The sequence below is a fragment of the Poecilia reticulata genome, linkage group LG10 (assembly GCF_000633615.1).
Source record: "Poecilia reticulata strain Guanapo linkage group LG10, Guppy_female_1.0+MT, whole genome shotgun sequence".
Taxonomy (NCBI): Eukaryota; Metazoa; Chordata; class Actinopteri; order Cyprinodontiformes; family Poeciliidae; genus Poecilia; species Poecilia reticulata.
In genome coordinates, this window is record NC_024340.1 from 15,709,127 (window position 1) to 15,726,233 (window position 17,107).

General features: G+C 38.0%; 2 protein-coding genes across 5 annotated transcripts in view; both read right to left on the reverse strand.

Annotated features, from left to right (window-relative positions):
* Positions 1-3,182: 3,182 nt before the first annotated feature.
* On the reverse strand, positions 3,183-7,789 carry vgll1 (vestigial like family member 1). 4 transcript variants are annotated; one of them, XM_008420686.2, is made up of 4 exons: positions 7,601-7,789; positions 6,325-6,524; positions 4,562-4,915; positions 3,183-3,974 (listed from the first exon to the last, which is right to left on the reverse strand). In XM_008420686.2, exons 2-4 carry the CDS (start codon positions 6,512-6,514, stop codon positions 3,937-3,939), a joined length of 582 nt encoding a protein of 193 aa, XP_008418908.1. In that variant the 5' UTR covers positions 6,515-6,524; positions 7,601-7,789; the 3' UTR covers positions 3,183-3,936. The 4 variants fall into 4 exon arrangements, with proteins under 4 accessions (XP_008418908.1, XP_008418906.1, XP_008418909.1 ...); XM_008420684.2 differs by having other exon boundaries at positions 6,325-6,527; XM_008420687.2 differs by having other exon boundaries at positions 7,592-7,789.
* A 1,164-nt stretch (positions 7,790-8,953) lies between these two features.
* The window catches only part of adgrg4a (adhesion G protein-coupled receptor G4a), a 19,129-nt gene continuing 10,975 nt past the window's right edge, over positions 8,954-17,107 (reverse strand). Inside the window, exons 20-29 of the mRNA XM_008420688.2 lie at positions 15,708-15,860; positions 14,953-15,090; positions 14,831-14,864; positions 14,524-14,627; positions 13,536-13,657; positions 11,934-12,202; positions 10,340-10,445; positions 9,974-10,254; positions 9,783-9,884; positions 8,954-9,696 (exon numbers count right to left, since the gene is read on the reverse strand). Of these exons, the coding sequence (XP_008418910.2) occupies positions 9,611-9,696; positions 9,783-9,884; positions 9,974-10,254; positions 10,340-10,445; positions 11,934-12,202; positions 13,536-13,657; positions 14,524-14,627; positions 14,831-14,864; positions 14,953-15,090; positions 15,708-15,860 (1,395 nt within the window). The 3' untranslated portion in view covers positions 8,954-9,610. The remainder of the gene's footprint in view (positions 9,697-9,782; positions 9,885-9,973; positions 10,255-10,339; positions 10,446-11,933; positions 12,203-13,535; positions 13,658-14,523; positions 14,628-14,830; positions 14,865-14,952; positions 15,091-15,707; positions 15,861-17,107) is intronic.

The following is a 17,107-nucleotide window of genomic DNA, read 5'->3' on the forward strand; positions in this document are numbered from 1 at the left end:
GGCTAAATTTATTTGACTTAAAGAGTAGAAGATTGTAGACTCAGCTAAATGCAGCTCAAATGTTTTACAGTGTAAGTGATTTCCTAAAACAGTTAAATGATTTAACATTTCTTCGTTCTAATTGAAGTGTATTCCAACAATCACAAGCCTGATAAAAACATTTTTTTTAAATGACATAATGTCCACCTGTCCAGGGTGACCCCGCCTCTCGTCCGGTACGCTAGCTGGAGATAGGCACCAGCAACCCTCCCGACCCCACTGAGGGACAAGGGTGTAAGACAATGGATGGATGGATGGACATAATGTCCTCACGGAATAAGTTGAAAGATCCTCTGGTGTTTCTTTTGGTCGTATCATCGGTAAAGTGTCCATTACGCCACATGAACGTGACTCTTCAGCCGTCCTGTTCCAGCTGTAACATGTCCCTTCACTGCCAGCACACAGTTTAAAGTACAAAGCTTTGCTGAGCGTCTCGGGCTGGTGATGAGACCCACGATCTCAGACAACCAGAGCGCCCCTTTCCCTCACACCCACAGCTGGCTCGGGGCCCATAAGACTCTGGGATCGATGCCCACAGAGCGGCCATTTTGCAATCCGTCTGTGGTTCGCACAGCAGCAGATGGATAGCAGCTAATAATAGCACAGCACCATCATTAATCCAGCCTCATCTTGTGGGGAAAGCTGCTCCTCCGTCTGCGACTGTGAATGGTGCTTCGACAGTGAAATGATGCATCTCTAAGCATGTGGGGAAAATAGCCAGTGAGCTGAGAATAAAGCTGGATGACGTCACATGTTGAATGTAAACAGTAACCTCTTCATTTTGGACGCACTTGATTTACTTTATGGCTGTTTTAGATTTGATCATCGTCCTTTTGTTGCAAAGAAATTCACAGTATTTGTTTTTATCTGGGTGAAGTCATTAAAAGTCAGACATGGTTGGAGTAACTGGTTACATTTATTCTTTCTGTGTCGATGTACAGATAAAGTTTGATTCACTGAAACGTCACTTTACTGGGATTTTAGGTGGCAGACCAACACAAAGTAAAGCATCATTATGATATAGGAGGAAACTAATCAAAATGCAAAAATGTATGAGATGCATTTTTATGGATCTCACTCCACTGCTGCTAAATAAAGGAGCGGCTGCAGATGCTCAGGAGGGAAAATCTGTGGATGTACACATTGTTGTGCACCTCGCATGTTTGTTTTCTTGTGTTCTTGAATGGCAGCAGGAAGAAGGCTGCTGAGAGCCTTGAGAAAGTCCTGCTCCAGTTTGCCGCAAGCCATGTATCATAAACAACAAATCTGAGGAAGAAGGTGCGTGACAGGTGCTACGTCTCCTCTTCGGGCTGAGCCCGGCCGGGCTCCGTGGGTAAAAGCCCGGCCACCAGGCGCTCGCCATCGTGCCCCACCTCCAGGCCTGRCTMCAGAGTGGGGCCCCGGTGACCCGCGTCCGGGCGAGGGAACGCTAGATCCAAGGTTGTTGTACATCATAAGGGGTCTTCAGGCTGCACTTTGTCTGGTTCCTCACCTAGGACCTGTCTGCCTTGGGTGACCCTACGAGGGGCATAAAGCCCCAGACAGCATAGCTCCTAGGATCATTGGGACACTCAAACCCCTGCACCACGATAAGGTGGCAGCCCAAGGAGGAGTGATAAATAAATCTGACATATTCTCATTGTCACTTTTATCAAAAATAAATAATTTTGTTAATCCTACCTCACTGAAAACAAGAGAAGTGTCGACAGATTTAACTTCAGCAGGGAGAAAAAAAGTGTCTTTTTACTTGGTGTAAATAAATTAAAACATGAGTAGGAAATTTTAATTTGTTTCCTAATCTCAGCTGCTGAACCTCCAAAATAAAAACGTAGATTTATAAAACATCTAAAACGTGGAAGGAAATGTTGATCTAATTAAACATAAAACCATCAAAAGGAAATCTAGACAAAGATATTACACATTTTTTCAGAGGTTTTTAATTCATGATAGTCTTTGTATATTAAAAACAACAAAAACATGGAATTTGCATGTAAAATACCCAACTGATAATCCTTTTAGAAATTATACATTTTACAACAAATTTTTAGTTTAAAAAAAACAAACAAAAAAAGCTTTTAATGCCCAACATATTTAATAGTGAAGCTGACAGAGCTCAGCCTACAGACTCTCAAAAACAGTTAAATGGAAGAATCCGAGTTTTACCAACAATATGTCTGTGTGTGTTAAATGAAAGGTAGCAGGTTAACTATCTTAACTACAGCTGATCATAAACTGACGATCAATATACAGGAAAAATTGAACAAAAAGGTAACAAACTAGTTTCTTCATATACCAGATATTTACATACAATGTATAAAAACACATTTTCTTCACCGTCTGACATTAAATCTGTCCTAACTCGTCCTGTTTTAGGTCGTTTAGGATTATGTACAATTTTAATATTCATTAAATGCCAGAATAACAAGAGATTCATTTTTTAATTACCTTCTTCAATTCAGATATTTATGTGCACTTAGATTTTACTGATTGTCTCAATAATTTAGGAAAACCCCAGTTGACGATGATCAATTAATTACATAAATGTGTCAGAGGTTTGTGTGTTTTGCAGTAATATTTGCACATAGTCACCAAACGACATGAAGATACTTACTGAAAGGGGAAATCAGTATCTGCCAAGACAAGCCACTCAGAGAGGAAGAGGAAGTCAATAATCCTAAAGCAACATAAAATTCCCAGACTACAGATTACAGAGGAAGTCAAACTTTAATTTTTGGATATTTGTCCTCTGAAGCTAAAACAGTTTAAATCTGAACAGAAACTAGTTCATTTCAATATATAAAGTAGGAAGCAATATTCTTTGTCAACCAGTTAATTAAAGCAAAAACGAGTCTTTCAATTGGACAATTACTCAAAGCCTCTGACCTAATTAGTGACAAATCATCTTAAGGTGTGTATGTTAACTTCTGACTGAAGAAAGTAGAATAATCTGAAGTTAACTTTCTCAGTTCTGTACATTTAGGAAACAGATAATTTTATACACATAGAGGACATTCTGAAAAGTTCCTTCTGATTTGCTGTCAGACAGAAAAAAAGCCGTTATGAGTTTTTACAGTGCGTGAAAATATCGGGTTTGACTGTAGATTCCCTCAAGTAGTCTACACAGAAATAATTTATTTACACACAGGAACAGACAAAGTTCCTTCATCCAAATAAAGAGAAATTAAAAACTACATTTAAAAAAAATCCCTGCAAAGAAACATTTGCTAACCTGGTATCCAGCACTTCAGAGCATCTAGATACCGATTATTAGGCATCATGTACATTTCTTCATAAAGACAAATCCACCAACAGGGGTCAGAAACACACTGTTTAACTAAAAGGCATCAATCTTCTATTATTTATTCGTAAGCATTGGTGGCTGCCTCTGATTATTTCAACTATTCTTTTTACAAGACCTAAAAGTACAAGGTATTATTTTTCCTAGATTGTTACGGACCAAGCAAAGCTTCCCTTTCCTGTTTGAGTATCTTCCAACAAACCCAACCAGGTGAACTAAAGGTAGATCAGGTTGTAGCTACATTAGTTTCTACACATCTCAGAGGCTCACAGTTTTCAGACTTCACACTGGCCTGTTGACTGAAGTAAAACCCACAAAGAAAGTGCACTTCATCCAAGCTTCACCTCAAAACGTGTGAAAACAGACACACAGCTCTGATTCTTAAAAAAGGAATGCCAAAAGTTGAGGAACTGGTTTGTCACCGAGAGCTTCCTGCAGCAGAGGCTGTCCCAGTACGCGCTCAGGCGCTGAGGTCATCTCGGCAAACAATAGAGAGAGAACATAGTCAGGAAATCAAAATGCTGCTCTGCTGAAACGAACAGAACGACGCTGCGCTGGCTAAAGCTGTCCTCTGTTCCTCCTGCACTCCGTGTTTCTCCTCAGTACCAGTACAAGTCCTTTTTATCCCCATGTCGCCCTGCAAAAACGAGGAAAAGATCATCAAGCAGAGTTAAACGGCTCTTAAAGGTGCAGGTACTCTGAAATTGTGCTCATGCAAAATTAGCACCACTTCGACATGCTTTGACTCTAGTAAAAACAAAAAGTATCCAAAAATTACCATGTGTAAAAGTAAAAAAAGTATTTGGTAAAAAAAAGTCTAGGATGATCATATCATCTGATTTAATATTCAGAAATGGACAACATTTCTGTTTAAGAGTACAGCTCTTAAAGGTGCAGGCACCCAGAAATTGTACTCAAGCAAAAGTACTTCAACATATTTTTTCTCAAGTGAAAGAAAAAAGTAAACATCCTAAAAGTTACTATGTGTAAAAGTAAAAGAGTATTTGGTTTTTAAAAAATGGCTACTGAAGAAACTGAGTATCATCTGATTTAATATTGAGAATTAATATTTCCTATTATTTAGTAGTTAGACATGAAAGATATAAACTTCTAAAAACTTAACACAAATATGCAGCATATGTAGAAAACAGCATATTCAGGCCAGAAAAACACTTCCAAACACTTCCTTTAAAAATATAAAAGCCATATTAAATTAAGACTTACCAGGTTCGAAGCCTATCGGAGGGTCCACAGACTCCCTGTACCCCGCAGGCACCGCCCAGCCTGGAAGTGGGTCCGGCTTGGAGCTGGAGGCGATGCCGGCTCCCATCTCGCCCCGGTCGCCGTGCAGCAGGTTGAGCAGGGACGCGGAGTACTGCTGTCCGGAGAGACTCAGTGCGTCTGAGGACAGGGTGCACATGAGGTTGGGCAGCGCTGGACCTTCTCTTGACCTGAACGTGTTCCAGGATCCTGGCATCTCCTCCGCCGGGTTCAGGGCCAGGATGTGTCCCGTTAACGGGGGCACCTGGGACTCGGAGTAAGGGCCGGACATGTTCCCATGACAGTTGTCTGTGCTCTCTGTGGGAAAAAATAATACTCTGAGAATGAGTCATGTTTGATTTTATGTGTTTCCCAGCCACATAAAATCACTTTGTAGCACAATCGAGTAACTACGCTACCTTCAGTCATGTAACTTACACTCTAAAAAGTCTATTTGGGCTGTAGTTCATTTTATGGACTTATTTACATTAACCTCACTAAATTCGTTTGGTTTAGTGATGACAACTTGCTGTTTGGTGTTGAATTAGCTTAAAAGTTACACATTTTAACCTAAAAGAACTTTTTACTTTGACTTTACTTCAAACAACTTATTTCAATGCCCCGTTTGAATCCTACATTTGACGCCACGATGCATGAAGCTTCACCAGGGACAGACCCGGTACCGACCAGCGCTGTGGTGGCGCAGGAGCAGAACTCACATAAGGAAACGTTCGTCCTCAACGCGAGTCCCAGCCTGATGACCTTTACCACATGTCATCCCTCTCTGTCATTACCCACTTTCATGTCTAACTACTAAAGGGTTTAGAATAAGCTTAGGATTGTGGAGACTCACTTTAACCCAGAAAAGGAATTAGATCAGTCACTCTTTAGCTTATTTTATCAGAAACTGTAGAGTACTCACTATTTAGAAATGGTACTGGATACTTAGGAACCCTGAACAGGAGCACTTAGTTTACATACTTTAGAACAACATTAAATTAGTTTTCTTTCCTTTGGTTTGTTATTTTGTTTGTATTTCCTTTTAACTCATGTTTAAATTGCCTTGTTGCTGAAAATGTGCTATATAAATAAAATTACCTTACCTTACCTTACTCTCAAATAAAAACCAAAAATTTTTTCTTTATTCTAAGTAAAGTAAATGATTTGACTTAAATGTATCCAGTTTATCCAACTTAATGGATTAAGATGGATAAACTGAATTGAATTACTTGTTACTAATTGAAACAACTCAATTAGTAACAAGTTGGTTCAACTATTTCCTTTTGTCAGGGTAAAAGAAATTTTACTTTGCAATTTACCGCCTTCAAATTCTGTCTCTTTAAGAAACTCCTGATCTTTCTGAAGCTCCGCCTTCAGGAAGTCATCACAACATGGCTCCTCTATGAACAAACCTTTTACCAGCGTTGCACTGAGATGTACCTCCTATGATGAGCTCAGCTGATGCGCAGCTCCACCAGGTGTTTGCTAATTGCTGCAGGCTAGTCTGAAGGAGTGTTGGAATGGTGCTCGGTAATGTGGAAGCTCAGAGGCGTGGAGGAGGAGCTACATCCCCACAAGCGTTTTAAAAACCCAAATGGTTGCCAAGGAAGATTAAAGGATTTCTTAAACGTGCATGAAAGAATCAAAGCAACACCCCAGATGAGAGAAAGTCATTTTTATAAAGTCCTGCGTCTTTAAGTAATGCAGTGACTCTTTTACACGCTCACCTTGCTTTACAGTTTTGCGGATTTTCTTTGACCTTGGAACCAACTCGCTGGCCTTGCTGGCTTTGCCGAGAGCTCTTGAGAAGTGTTCGTCCACCATGCTGTTAATGTCTCCATGGAAGTACAGCAGGGTGAAGCCGGAAGCGTTCTCGTCCACCTTCACCGGTATCAGACTTTCTGCTCGCTCCTCCATGGGTCACCTGCTACTGGAAATTCAAAAGTGGACAATCAGAAAACGTTTTTTGCATTTAATGAAGGAAGAGCTCAAACTATTTTTAACTATGAAAAATCATAATTAAACAATTATGTGTTTATGTCATATCTGCTTTAACCTGGTTTATCTGGAATGCAAACCTGAAAAACGTTTTGCACTAAAACATGGAAAACTATTGCACTTTAACACACACACACACACAGACAGCCCCACGCATGCACACCCCCTCACACACACACACACACACACACACACACACACACACACACACACAGATATAACCCTATGCTGATGTACCACCTGAATTTCCTGACTATAATGGATATTTCTGTCTCTATTCTATCTTTATGTTTTGTGTTTAGTCATGTTGAAGAATCCTGTTAGCAAGTAGCAAAATTTGTTTGATTGAGAAATTATTCTCTGTATGGAAATGAAACAAGCATCAATCAAAAGATAATTAGACAGCGTACGAGGAGTATCATCTCTGTTTTATTTATAATTCGACCAAAAACAAAAGTATCAGGAATTTTAAACAGTTAAACTCCTTTTTGGAGGCCTCCTTCCCATCATCCTAATTGTTAACTGCCTCTGCAGATTGTCTTTCATTTTCAATTCCACACCCTGAACCTGTTAAAATTACATCCAGTCCGAAGAAACTTGTCGGTGAAATTAAAAGATTATTTTAAATCTAAATCTGAGGGTTTTTAGCTGTAGATTTGTATTCATCCAGTCATATCTCTAGCTCACTGCAGAGATCAAGTTTCTTTTGAAGGCTTGTGGGTCACAATGTTGCTCTTTTATATTCCTGAGACTTAGAAGATTTTTAAATTGTCCAGAAAAGGTTTGTATTTCAGGACAAATTTTTAACTAAATCTGAGCTCAGCACGAATGAAATCAAGTTGATCAAGAACATATAATTTTGTTTTGTTAGAAATCCAGCTAATCTGCTTCCTCTCCAAGCTGAGTAACTCCCAACATGCTGCAAACTGTCTTTACATTTAACTGAACTCTTGTGTATCAATCTCCCCCTTCATCAGTTAGCTTTAAGAAACGTACTTGTCTTACCCGTCTTGATGACTGACCAACGTTGAACAGGGAGCACAAGCTTGCATTGACTGGTTGACCTCCTGCCCCCGAAAAAAGAAAAAAAACAAAAACAGCAGAGCCAACAAGAAAACTGCAAAATCAGAGCAGATTCAATGAGCTGCTGTCGTTTTCGACGTCTACTCCGCAAAGAGAGCGTTTTACCCACGGAGCCTGCAGACTTACTGGATGATTTAGCTGGGGAGGGTTGCAGCTATGATCAGAATGCTATCCAGCAGGTTCCTCAGGAGCCCGAACCGCAACTCAATCAAAACATTCCTGGTTCAAACTGGCAGAAAGGTTTGCACAGCTTGACAGCCGCTCTGCTTAGATTTCAGCTGAATTACAACGTCAGATTCACAGAAACTGCTTCAAGCAGATTCTGAAGTTTCATTCATTCGTTTTTTTTTTTTTTTTGTCTCTTTGATTGAAGAACCAAAGAGGATTGAATGTTCTGGTGTGGACCAGACGTTCTTTTCCAGCTGAGTTGAAACAGAACATTGCAACAAACGTCACATGCCTTCAACTTTCTCACCACAAAGTTTCGTGTAATTTATTGGGATGTTATGTGGCTGACCATCACAAAGCAAAGCACATCTGTAAAGTGAAAATATTTAAAAAATAAGTCAGATAACGTACCTCAAACTTGATCAGGTCGTACCGACAGCATCCCTAATCAACAAGTTTCATATCATGAATGCTTAGCTGGTTTTTAGTTTGAACTGCAGTCACTCCAAAACACAGATTTGCTCTAAGTTAAACCGCTCCAGCTGTATGTTCTTTAAGTTCTTTATACGGGCGGTAAATAAGGCAACACCAATCATACATAATTTAAAATGCTTTACCGGAAAAATACAGGAGATGAGAAACCTGCAAAACCTACTTTAGTCAACTCTGATCTAACTAAATTACTTTAACTGGGAGAAATTAGCTGCATTAGGTTTTATTGTTTTACATGATACATGAGTAGAGGACGTAAACTTAAAATACAAACAAGATATTTAACATTTTTAATTTGAAATTATAAAAATGTAACAATTTCACAAATACTTCTGTAGTGCAGTTCATGTCTGTGATGACTCAAGTTTGTTCCCGATCTTTCTAAAGAGGTAAAAACTGATCTGAAACTGAAAAAAGAACAATAAGTAAAAGTACATCTCTGTTCAGAATCAGAAAATGTTTTATTTGAACACTGAAGAAAAAACATCCAATTTAAGGCTTAGTTTCTAAAAATTAAAACAAAACAAATCCTTCTTAGTCAGTATTAGTATTTCAAAGTTGTACCATTGAAGGAAATGTTATTTATTTATTTTTAAAAGATGAAAAAGCAGAAGATGATCATGATCGCATTTTTATTTCAGCAATAAATTACACAGAATACGTCTTAATTTTGGTATTCACATTAAATTACCCAAATTTATCTTGCTACCAAAAATTAAAAATACAGATAAAAATATCTCTGATTCTCACAAGCTTATTAGTTCTCAATAAATAAAATCAATTTAAAATAAATAGAGCTCATTTCAAAATTAAAATCAAGCAGTTTACAGAATTGTCTTTAGTGGAAACACACAGAGATAAAGAACGAATGAGCAGCAGTTTCTGTAAAATACATAAAAACGCTGACAGATGTAACAATATATAAAAACATTTCTCTGTCTTGAAATCCTTCAAAGTGCACTGCAGACTTTATACCTCTAGCATTGCCTAACCTAAAAGATTTTCAGTTTCTATGAAATGAATGAATTAAATTTAGTTCATTTCAGTGTATATTTCTCATATGTGACAATACTTTAAGGTTAAATGTTCATAATAGTAAAAAAAAATCCTGAGTAACACTTCAGAAATTTGGTTTTTGCGATTTCTCCCTGCTCATTACAAACAATTACCTGTACCCAAATTTGTGACTGATTGATGAATCTTGTCTTGCTGATTCAGAAGCTCACTACTGCCACCTAGCGGTGTGAATGTTTTGGAGATTACGTGGAGGAGTCAGTGACTTGGTGGGGGTGTTGTCAAAGATTTGACAAGATTGCCCTTTTTGTTACGAACGTCCACTGTTACAGAGCGGCTCCAGTCTGAATGCAGGAACAACGGAGAATCATTATTCACACTGAAAACACATGACTGTTGAGGGAATCAAATGCAGAACAGGAGAAAATACCTGAGGTTTCATTGACCCTGAAACGTCCACAGCACAAATGAGTTTTCCACTGTTTCCTCACATTTTCCTTCATCAAACAGTGGAACACAAACACAAAAAATCCTGGACGAAAAAAAACGTCAAAAGACCTGATTATTACGCAGAATGAAAAAAACTAATTGTGCAGTAAAGTCCAACAAACTTATATTTACCTTGAAAAGAGTTGCAGATTGCAAAGAGGTACATCATGACCACTCGTACCGGTTCGAATGAAAAGAAGCCCAACGACCAGGTGAGGCCCAGCAGGACGGTGAGGCCGGCGACTGCTCTGAGGTCCTGCAGCGCGGTGCGGCTCTTGGCTAGCGGTTTGTTGGCCCTCATTTTTTTGATCTGGATCAGAACCACAATGAACACACCCATGTTGCCCAAGAAGATGAGGAGAAAAAATCCCACCACAGTGACGTAGTAGAAAACGTTATTCTGAATCCAACAGCTGTGGGAGTGGAGATGGAGAGATATAATTAAAGCAACAGCTACATAATGTAGTGTTTGTGTTAGCTCCTTGCTGCTGGACTTACAATTGTTCGGTGGACTCGAGCGCCACTCCTACTCGATCAGGTACAGAGCTTCCATAAGCGTCTTTATCTATGGCGAGCACAAGGCCGACTATCACCAAAGGAATACCTGTAAAAGCACAAAAGATTCAAATTATGATGCTCTTGCAAGCAGAGTATGAGACAAAAACAAAGAAGTAAGAATATTTTAAAGGGAGGTTATGTATTTTCCAGGTGTGTCACCTACAGTTTTCTAACACAAATGAGAAGAAATTTGACTTTGCAATTTGATGCCTTGAAATTGGCCTCTGTCTCTTTAATGGTGCGTTCACACTGCGCATCTGAAGCCTCGGTTACAACTGTGTGCAATTTGAAGTCAGACGCTTGGCATTTTGCTCTAGATGCACAACAAATGCGTCAAAATCACTCTTGGTGGGCATTAAGAGAACACGTGTCTTTCAAACTCTTCCTTCTAATGCATATTTTGTCTAAATAAATACAGTATTTATGTAATGCTTATTTAACGTGATTCAACGATTCTGCTGGACGGATTTGGATAGCCCAAATGCGGGAAAATATTTTCAAATAGTAAGAATTATAACTTACTAGACATTCCAGCTTCCTCACTGATCCTCTTCTAAGCAAAGTCCTTTCAATTACTGCCTCTGTAGTCACAACTTGATTGGTCGTAGATTATAGTACGAGAGCAAACGGCGACAATTAGTTAATCCTAAATAGTTTTTGTTTGTGAGATCACGTCGGAAAATGCAAAACTATGAGCGGCGAAAGCTCAGATTTTCCAAATCCAGCATCGGACACGTCGGACGCCCTTGACGTGAGTCAAACGCTCAAAACACTTCAAATCGCACAACGCTTGACGTGCAAAATGCAGCACGACGCACCCTCGACGTGCCTCCACGTAGACTTTGAATGTAAACCAGAGTCTCCTGACACTCAAAATGCATTTGGTGTGAACGCACCATAAGATTCATCTACTCTTTTAGACAATTCTGCTTCAGCCCCTCATCACAACACTGTCACATTTCAATCTGTCCTTTAGGAGTGTTGCACTAATAAGCAGTTCATATGAGCAGCTCAACAGATACGCAGCTGTCACTAGTCTAGAGGGGTGCTCTGCTGTGAGGCGGAAGCTTGATTTAGGTTTTAGGCACCCCTGAATCGCTGCCACTGAAGTTTAAAAGATTTCTCAAACATGCATGAAAGAATCAAAGCAACACTTCTGGTATGTTTCTAATGAGGGAATAAGATTATAATACAATGTCAATCTGAAAAAGTCACTTTTACGTAATATTCCTCCCTTTAAAATTTGTTTTTAATCCTCTTGCACAAACCTGTACATATGTAAATTGCAGAATTTCTTACTACAATTTAAATTTCTGATTGATTTGAGGACTTTAAGAAGTAGAACTGAAACATAACTAAATTTGAAACATGAATACTAGTCCAAGAATAAACCCAAACACCAGATCAAATCTCTCACTCAAAGTTTATTTGTTAGAAAACTGAAAGAGAATAAACTAGAACTTCCTGACATGGTTGTGCAGCAAATTCCACTTTGCAAACTGTTATTGAAAGTTTAAATTAAACTTTTTCTTACCCCATCCAACAGCGCAGAATTTCAGTAAATAGGCAGGCACATAGGTGTTGAAAACCTTCACCAGTGCGAAGTACATGTGAAAGGCCTCCAAGCCCATCCACGTGCAGGAAGCCAAGAGGAAATAGTGGAGGAAAGCAGCTGTCGTGATGCACAATGCATAGTTGGAGAAGGATGCGAGCCACGAGTTGATAAGAAAGAGCAAAGTCAAACCCAGCAGTGCAGTGGACAAGTTGATGAGTATTTTAGATGGATAGTCCTGACGCAGCTTCCTGCAGGAGAAAAAAAATGTTTTCTATAAAATTCAGACATGGGTGAATTTGTTAGCCAAGGTGAACAAAATGCAAAACGATTCTTTTTGTTTTTGTCTTATCGTAATAAAATCACACTGAAAGATAAAAAAGAACAACCTATAATTTAAGTACCGTATTTTCCGCACTATAAGGCACACCTAAAAACCTTCAATTTCCTCAAAAACCGACAGTGCGCCTTATAATCCAGAGCGCCTTATATATGGACTAATATTGAGCCACAACAAGACTAGCAGCTACGGTAAGCAGCCGCCAAATTCATTTTCCCCCGTAGAAGAAGAAGTGCGCGGTGCATGCTGTGATAGTTGTCAGAACGCTGGTTTGTTAATAAAGTTTGATAATACATTTAAAGCTAGGAGGGGCAGAGGGGCAGGGGAAGAGAGACAGAGACTGCGGTGGCAGCGTGTCGGTTGGTTTGTGTTACCCAGAAAGCAGTTGGGCACAATATCGCAACACTAACACCGTGAGTGAAACAATGACTGGGGCAGCCTACTATATAAAGTACTGTGGGACCACTTCTTTACAAATGTGGATGTGTAATAATAGAACAAATTGGCAACCCAAACTGTAGCGTCTATTCTATGCGCCTTATAATGTGGTGCTCCTTATATATGAAAAACGTTTTAAAATAGGCCATTCATTGAAGGTGCGCCTTATAATCCGGTGTGCCTTATAGTACGGAAAATACGGTAGTAAAGTGAGGAAAACCATGAAGAAATACAAGTTTTTAACAAATCTGTCAGTAGCATCATTATTAACAAGAACAAGCTTTTATTTATTTATTTAAACCACTTTAATCTGATGAGAGTATCTGCAAAGAAAAGTAAACCATGCCTTTCCGTTCCCAGGGGGAATAAATAGGATGTGACACAAAATTAATTTCTTTTAGCTGCTAGCAAACAGGAAAGGTAAACATCTCAAAAGCTCAGTTATAGACCTATAACAACTAGTTGCGTTATAGAACAATCATTAAAAGCTGTAAAAGTTAACCATTATTTAGGAGGACTGAAAGAAAAGTACAAAAATGTCAAGTCTGCTAAGCTGTGGTAGAATTTTACAGGTGAAATATTATTCTTCCAATAACAGATTAGAAAATACAAACATATTCACTACATTTTTTACACAATCTTTCTTAGAAAATGCAATTTTAATCTAATGAGTTCTGTCTAACTGTAGCTCCTTTCAGATTGAGCTTTTTTAAAGCATCTTTTCACTTTAAATCTAAATAAACTGCTGCTGGCCTCAAAAGTAAAAGTGAAAATTTATGTCACAATGTGTGTTGGTAGTTACTTACTCAAAAGTAAGGTAGGTGAGCAAAGTGATTCCTAGAAAGATGGAAGAAACGCCACAACCCAGGTAAGAGATCACTGTGAGAATCCGGACGTCTTCGGGGTCCAGTGGGTCTCGGCTTGCATCCTGAAAGAAACAAACAGAACCACAAATTTGATTTCGCCTACCACACATTAAATCACACTTTAACAAAATCATGTGTATTTCTAAACGTAGTGATAGCCGTTGTTGCCAAACACTTTAATTTAGATTTCTTCAGCCCATATTACATTACAAATGTTAAACATTCTTAAAGTTATTTCTTTATTTTCATTGATTTCTGTAGACTTTCCATGATAATTACACAAGTAAGCTACGAGTTTGAAGTGTTGCCCTAAAGTGCTTTACATTGATCTGACTCCTGTGTTTTAAGGTAAATGTTTATTTTAAAGCTAGAGGATAAAGTCCTGATCACATTAAACGTTTCTAAGCTGAATGCATTGTAATGTTTAATAAAATTCATTATCAGATCAGAAATTTTGTTCATGCAATTTGAAACAAGAATTTAAATTATTCCAAAGTAAAATAAGTAGTTATTTTAACTTGATATTGTGAGTAAAATAATAGCGAAACGTGGCTCTTTAACTAGATGAGGACAGTTTTCTCTGGCATATTGTGAAATAATGATTTGGTTTAAATTGCAGCATTAAGTTAAAACTCGCAATTCAAGATTAATGAGCTTAAAAAACAATGTTTAGACTCTTGTTTCTTGTTAAGTGAACTTCGTGAACTGCAATTTCTGAGTTAAAACCAAAACAATTTTCTTGCTGACTTAAATTGCATTTTAAGTCAGTGTTGGGCCTTCACAATGCTCAAAGGAATAGCAATCTTTGTCTTAGTCTATGCAAATGTTTAAACATAAAGAAGTAAAATAGAGATGAATATCATCTGTATTCTGCAGGAGTTTTTTTTTTTTTGTTAGGTTCATTTATGAATGCTCAGTAATGTCTCACCAGCAGGACACCAAAATGTGTGAGGTGATCACACAGACAGCTGGTCTGATGAGGGGAAATGTTCCGGGTTTCACAGCCGCTGCTGCTCCAACCACCAAGGCTACCTGAAAGTACACACACACACACACACACACACACACACACACACACACACCAGCATGAACACACACACACACACGACCTCTTTATCAAACCTTCTTATCAACTCAGTAAAAACCCTTTATGAATCCCAGTTGTTCCCTAACAAGGCTCGATTACAGTAAATCCAACTGTACACACAGAAGATAATAAGCAAAGATCAACTCACTGTACTTTTGGAAATCCCAGAACACACACTTTGACTATAAACAGAAGGAAATGTTGGTCATGTCAGAGCAAACAGAGAAAATCTTTGATATAGCTGACAAAACAACAAAGTAATGTGTATACCCGTCTGGTTTCTTCATGTTTGAGGGTCACCACCACTCGTTCCTTCAGGTTGATAACCTGACTGTTATTAACGCTGGCAGAAACTACAAAGGAGTGTAACGTCCAATTTCCATCAATTTCATTGATTAAGTAGGGGTCCTGTTAATAAAAACACAACACTGGTTACTATAGTAATCAGTAGAAAATATCCTTCACCGATATATTTTTTTGCAATACGTAAATTTAATATAGTAAGATAAAAAATTGTACTTAAATCTAAATGTTTTTTATGTTTCATACATAATTTCTCGTTTTTTTTTTTTTTTTAGCAATACTGAGACTATTCTCATATATCTGGACAAATTAAGACACCTTAAAATGATCAGTTTCTCTGATTTTACTTTTTATAGGTATATGTTTGAGTAAATGAACATTGTTCTTTTATTCTATGAAATACTGACAACATGTCTCTGAAATTCCAAGCAAAAATTTAGTATTTATTAGCAGAAAATGAGAAATGGTCAAAATAAGGAAAAAGATGCAGTGCATTCAGACCTCAAATAATGCAAAGAAAACAAGTTCATATTCATTTCGAATCAACAACACTAATGTTTCAACTGAGGAAGAGTTTAGAAATCAATATTTGGTGAAATAACCAAGAGGTTTTCATTGGAGTTCAGTGCAGCGGGCTCTTCATTTTTTTCCAGAGTTGTATTTATGGTTTGCTGATTCATAACTTCTTTTTATTAAGAGAATCAAAATAGGTAATAAATTACCTGGAAAAGGTCGGGCGTTCCATAAAAATGAAATTGCACTCGTGTTGTGTTTCTGACTCCAGGTGGGAAAAAGTTGTTGATCTCAGCGGGCAAGGAAATAGTCGCGTTTGTTTCTGCAAGTGGTTTGCTGACAAAGCTCTGGTTAACAAATATCTAGAAGATAAAAGTAAGAAAGATCATTAAAACCATTTTAGCCTAGAAAACCTGTTTGTGTTGTGCGCCTGTGCTTGTATAAAGAATGTAAAATGTTGCACTACTGAGTCAGGAAAGAGTAGGCAACTTTTTTGTTGTTATGCCTTTTATCATCTTTGACCTCTAGGGGTTTCCTCTGCTCTTTGTTTCAGATCTGCCTTGCTGCCACAGATGAGATGTGTTGCAGCTTGTCAGCCACTCCATAAAGAGCATCGTCTCAAAATATCACGCCTCTTCTTCCCCTGGGCTTGAACTACAGTGAATTTGCCTGTAGCTGTCATAAACTTATACAGCTTGGTGTGATTCCTTACAACGAAAATGTACATTTAAAAGGCAGAAGTGTATTGGTTCGCGTTGGAAGCTGATATCAGTTATCTGGCGTTGAGGTTAATGTCTCCTTCACTCCTGTTTTGTGGCTAAAAAGGGAGCTATTGTTTATTTGAGCTATCCTCTACCTTTCTCTTGTACTGTATGTTTTTTACGAACTGTAACTATTCAGAAATTATTAGTTTTTACTGCTACGACACACTTAGGAAAGGTTGTCACAGATTATGTTGTTGTTTTTAAGGGGGCTGTAACAATGCTTCATTTATTTTATTTTTACATTTAATGAGGTTAAATGTGTGCACACATGCTCACAAAAATATTATCTGCATTAATCTAAAATTGAGTTGATCTTTCTTCCTGTTTGAGCCACGTCGAGCATTCAGCATGCTGATGTGAGTTAATCTTCATTGGTGCAGACAGAGCGTCTGCTTGATGCATCATGAGATCAAACAGTGTTATTTTTTCCATTACTATGAGTAGATAGATTTCTTGGCTTGCAGGCACATACAGCTCTTCATCCACTTAAAATGATCAGTTTCTCAGATTTCCCAGTTGAGTAAAATAAACATTGTTCCTTTATTCTATGAACTACTGACAACATGTCTCCAAAATTCATAGCAAAAAATTTAGTATTTATCAGCAGAAAATGAGAAATGGTCATAAAAAGGAAAAAGATGCAGTGCTTTCAGACCTCAAATAATGCAAAGAAAACAAGTTCATATTCATTTAGAAACAACATGTTATGTGCTGCGGGCACATTATTATTCTTGACTATTTCTTTTCCTTGTTTTCTTATAGATTTTAGTTGAATGACCTGTTATTAATCTATTTTGGAGTTTGGATAAATTCCTTTTTGCTCACGTAATTATGTTAATTTGTGG

What these genes read in the sequence shown, in the direction of transcription:
- vgll1 (XM_008420686.2), bottom strand. Translation starts at nt 6,514, where the DNA reads ATGGAGGAGCGAGCAGAAAGTCTGATACCGGTGAAGGTGGACGAGAAC. An exon ending in CCGCAAAACTGTAAAGCAAG is followed by an intron (nt 4,916 to 6,324) that starts GTGAGCGTGTAA and finishes TTTTTCCCACAG; the next exon opens with AGAGCACAGACAACTGTCAT. An exon ending in TCCGATAGGCTTCGAACCTG is followed by an intron (nt 3,975 to 4,561) that starts GTAAGTCTTAAT and finishes TCGTTTTTGCAG; the next exon opens with GGCGACATGGGGATAAAAAG.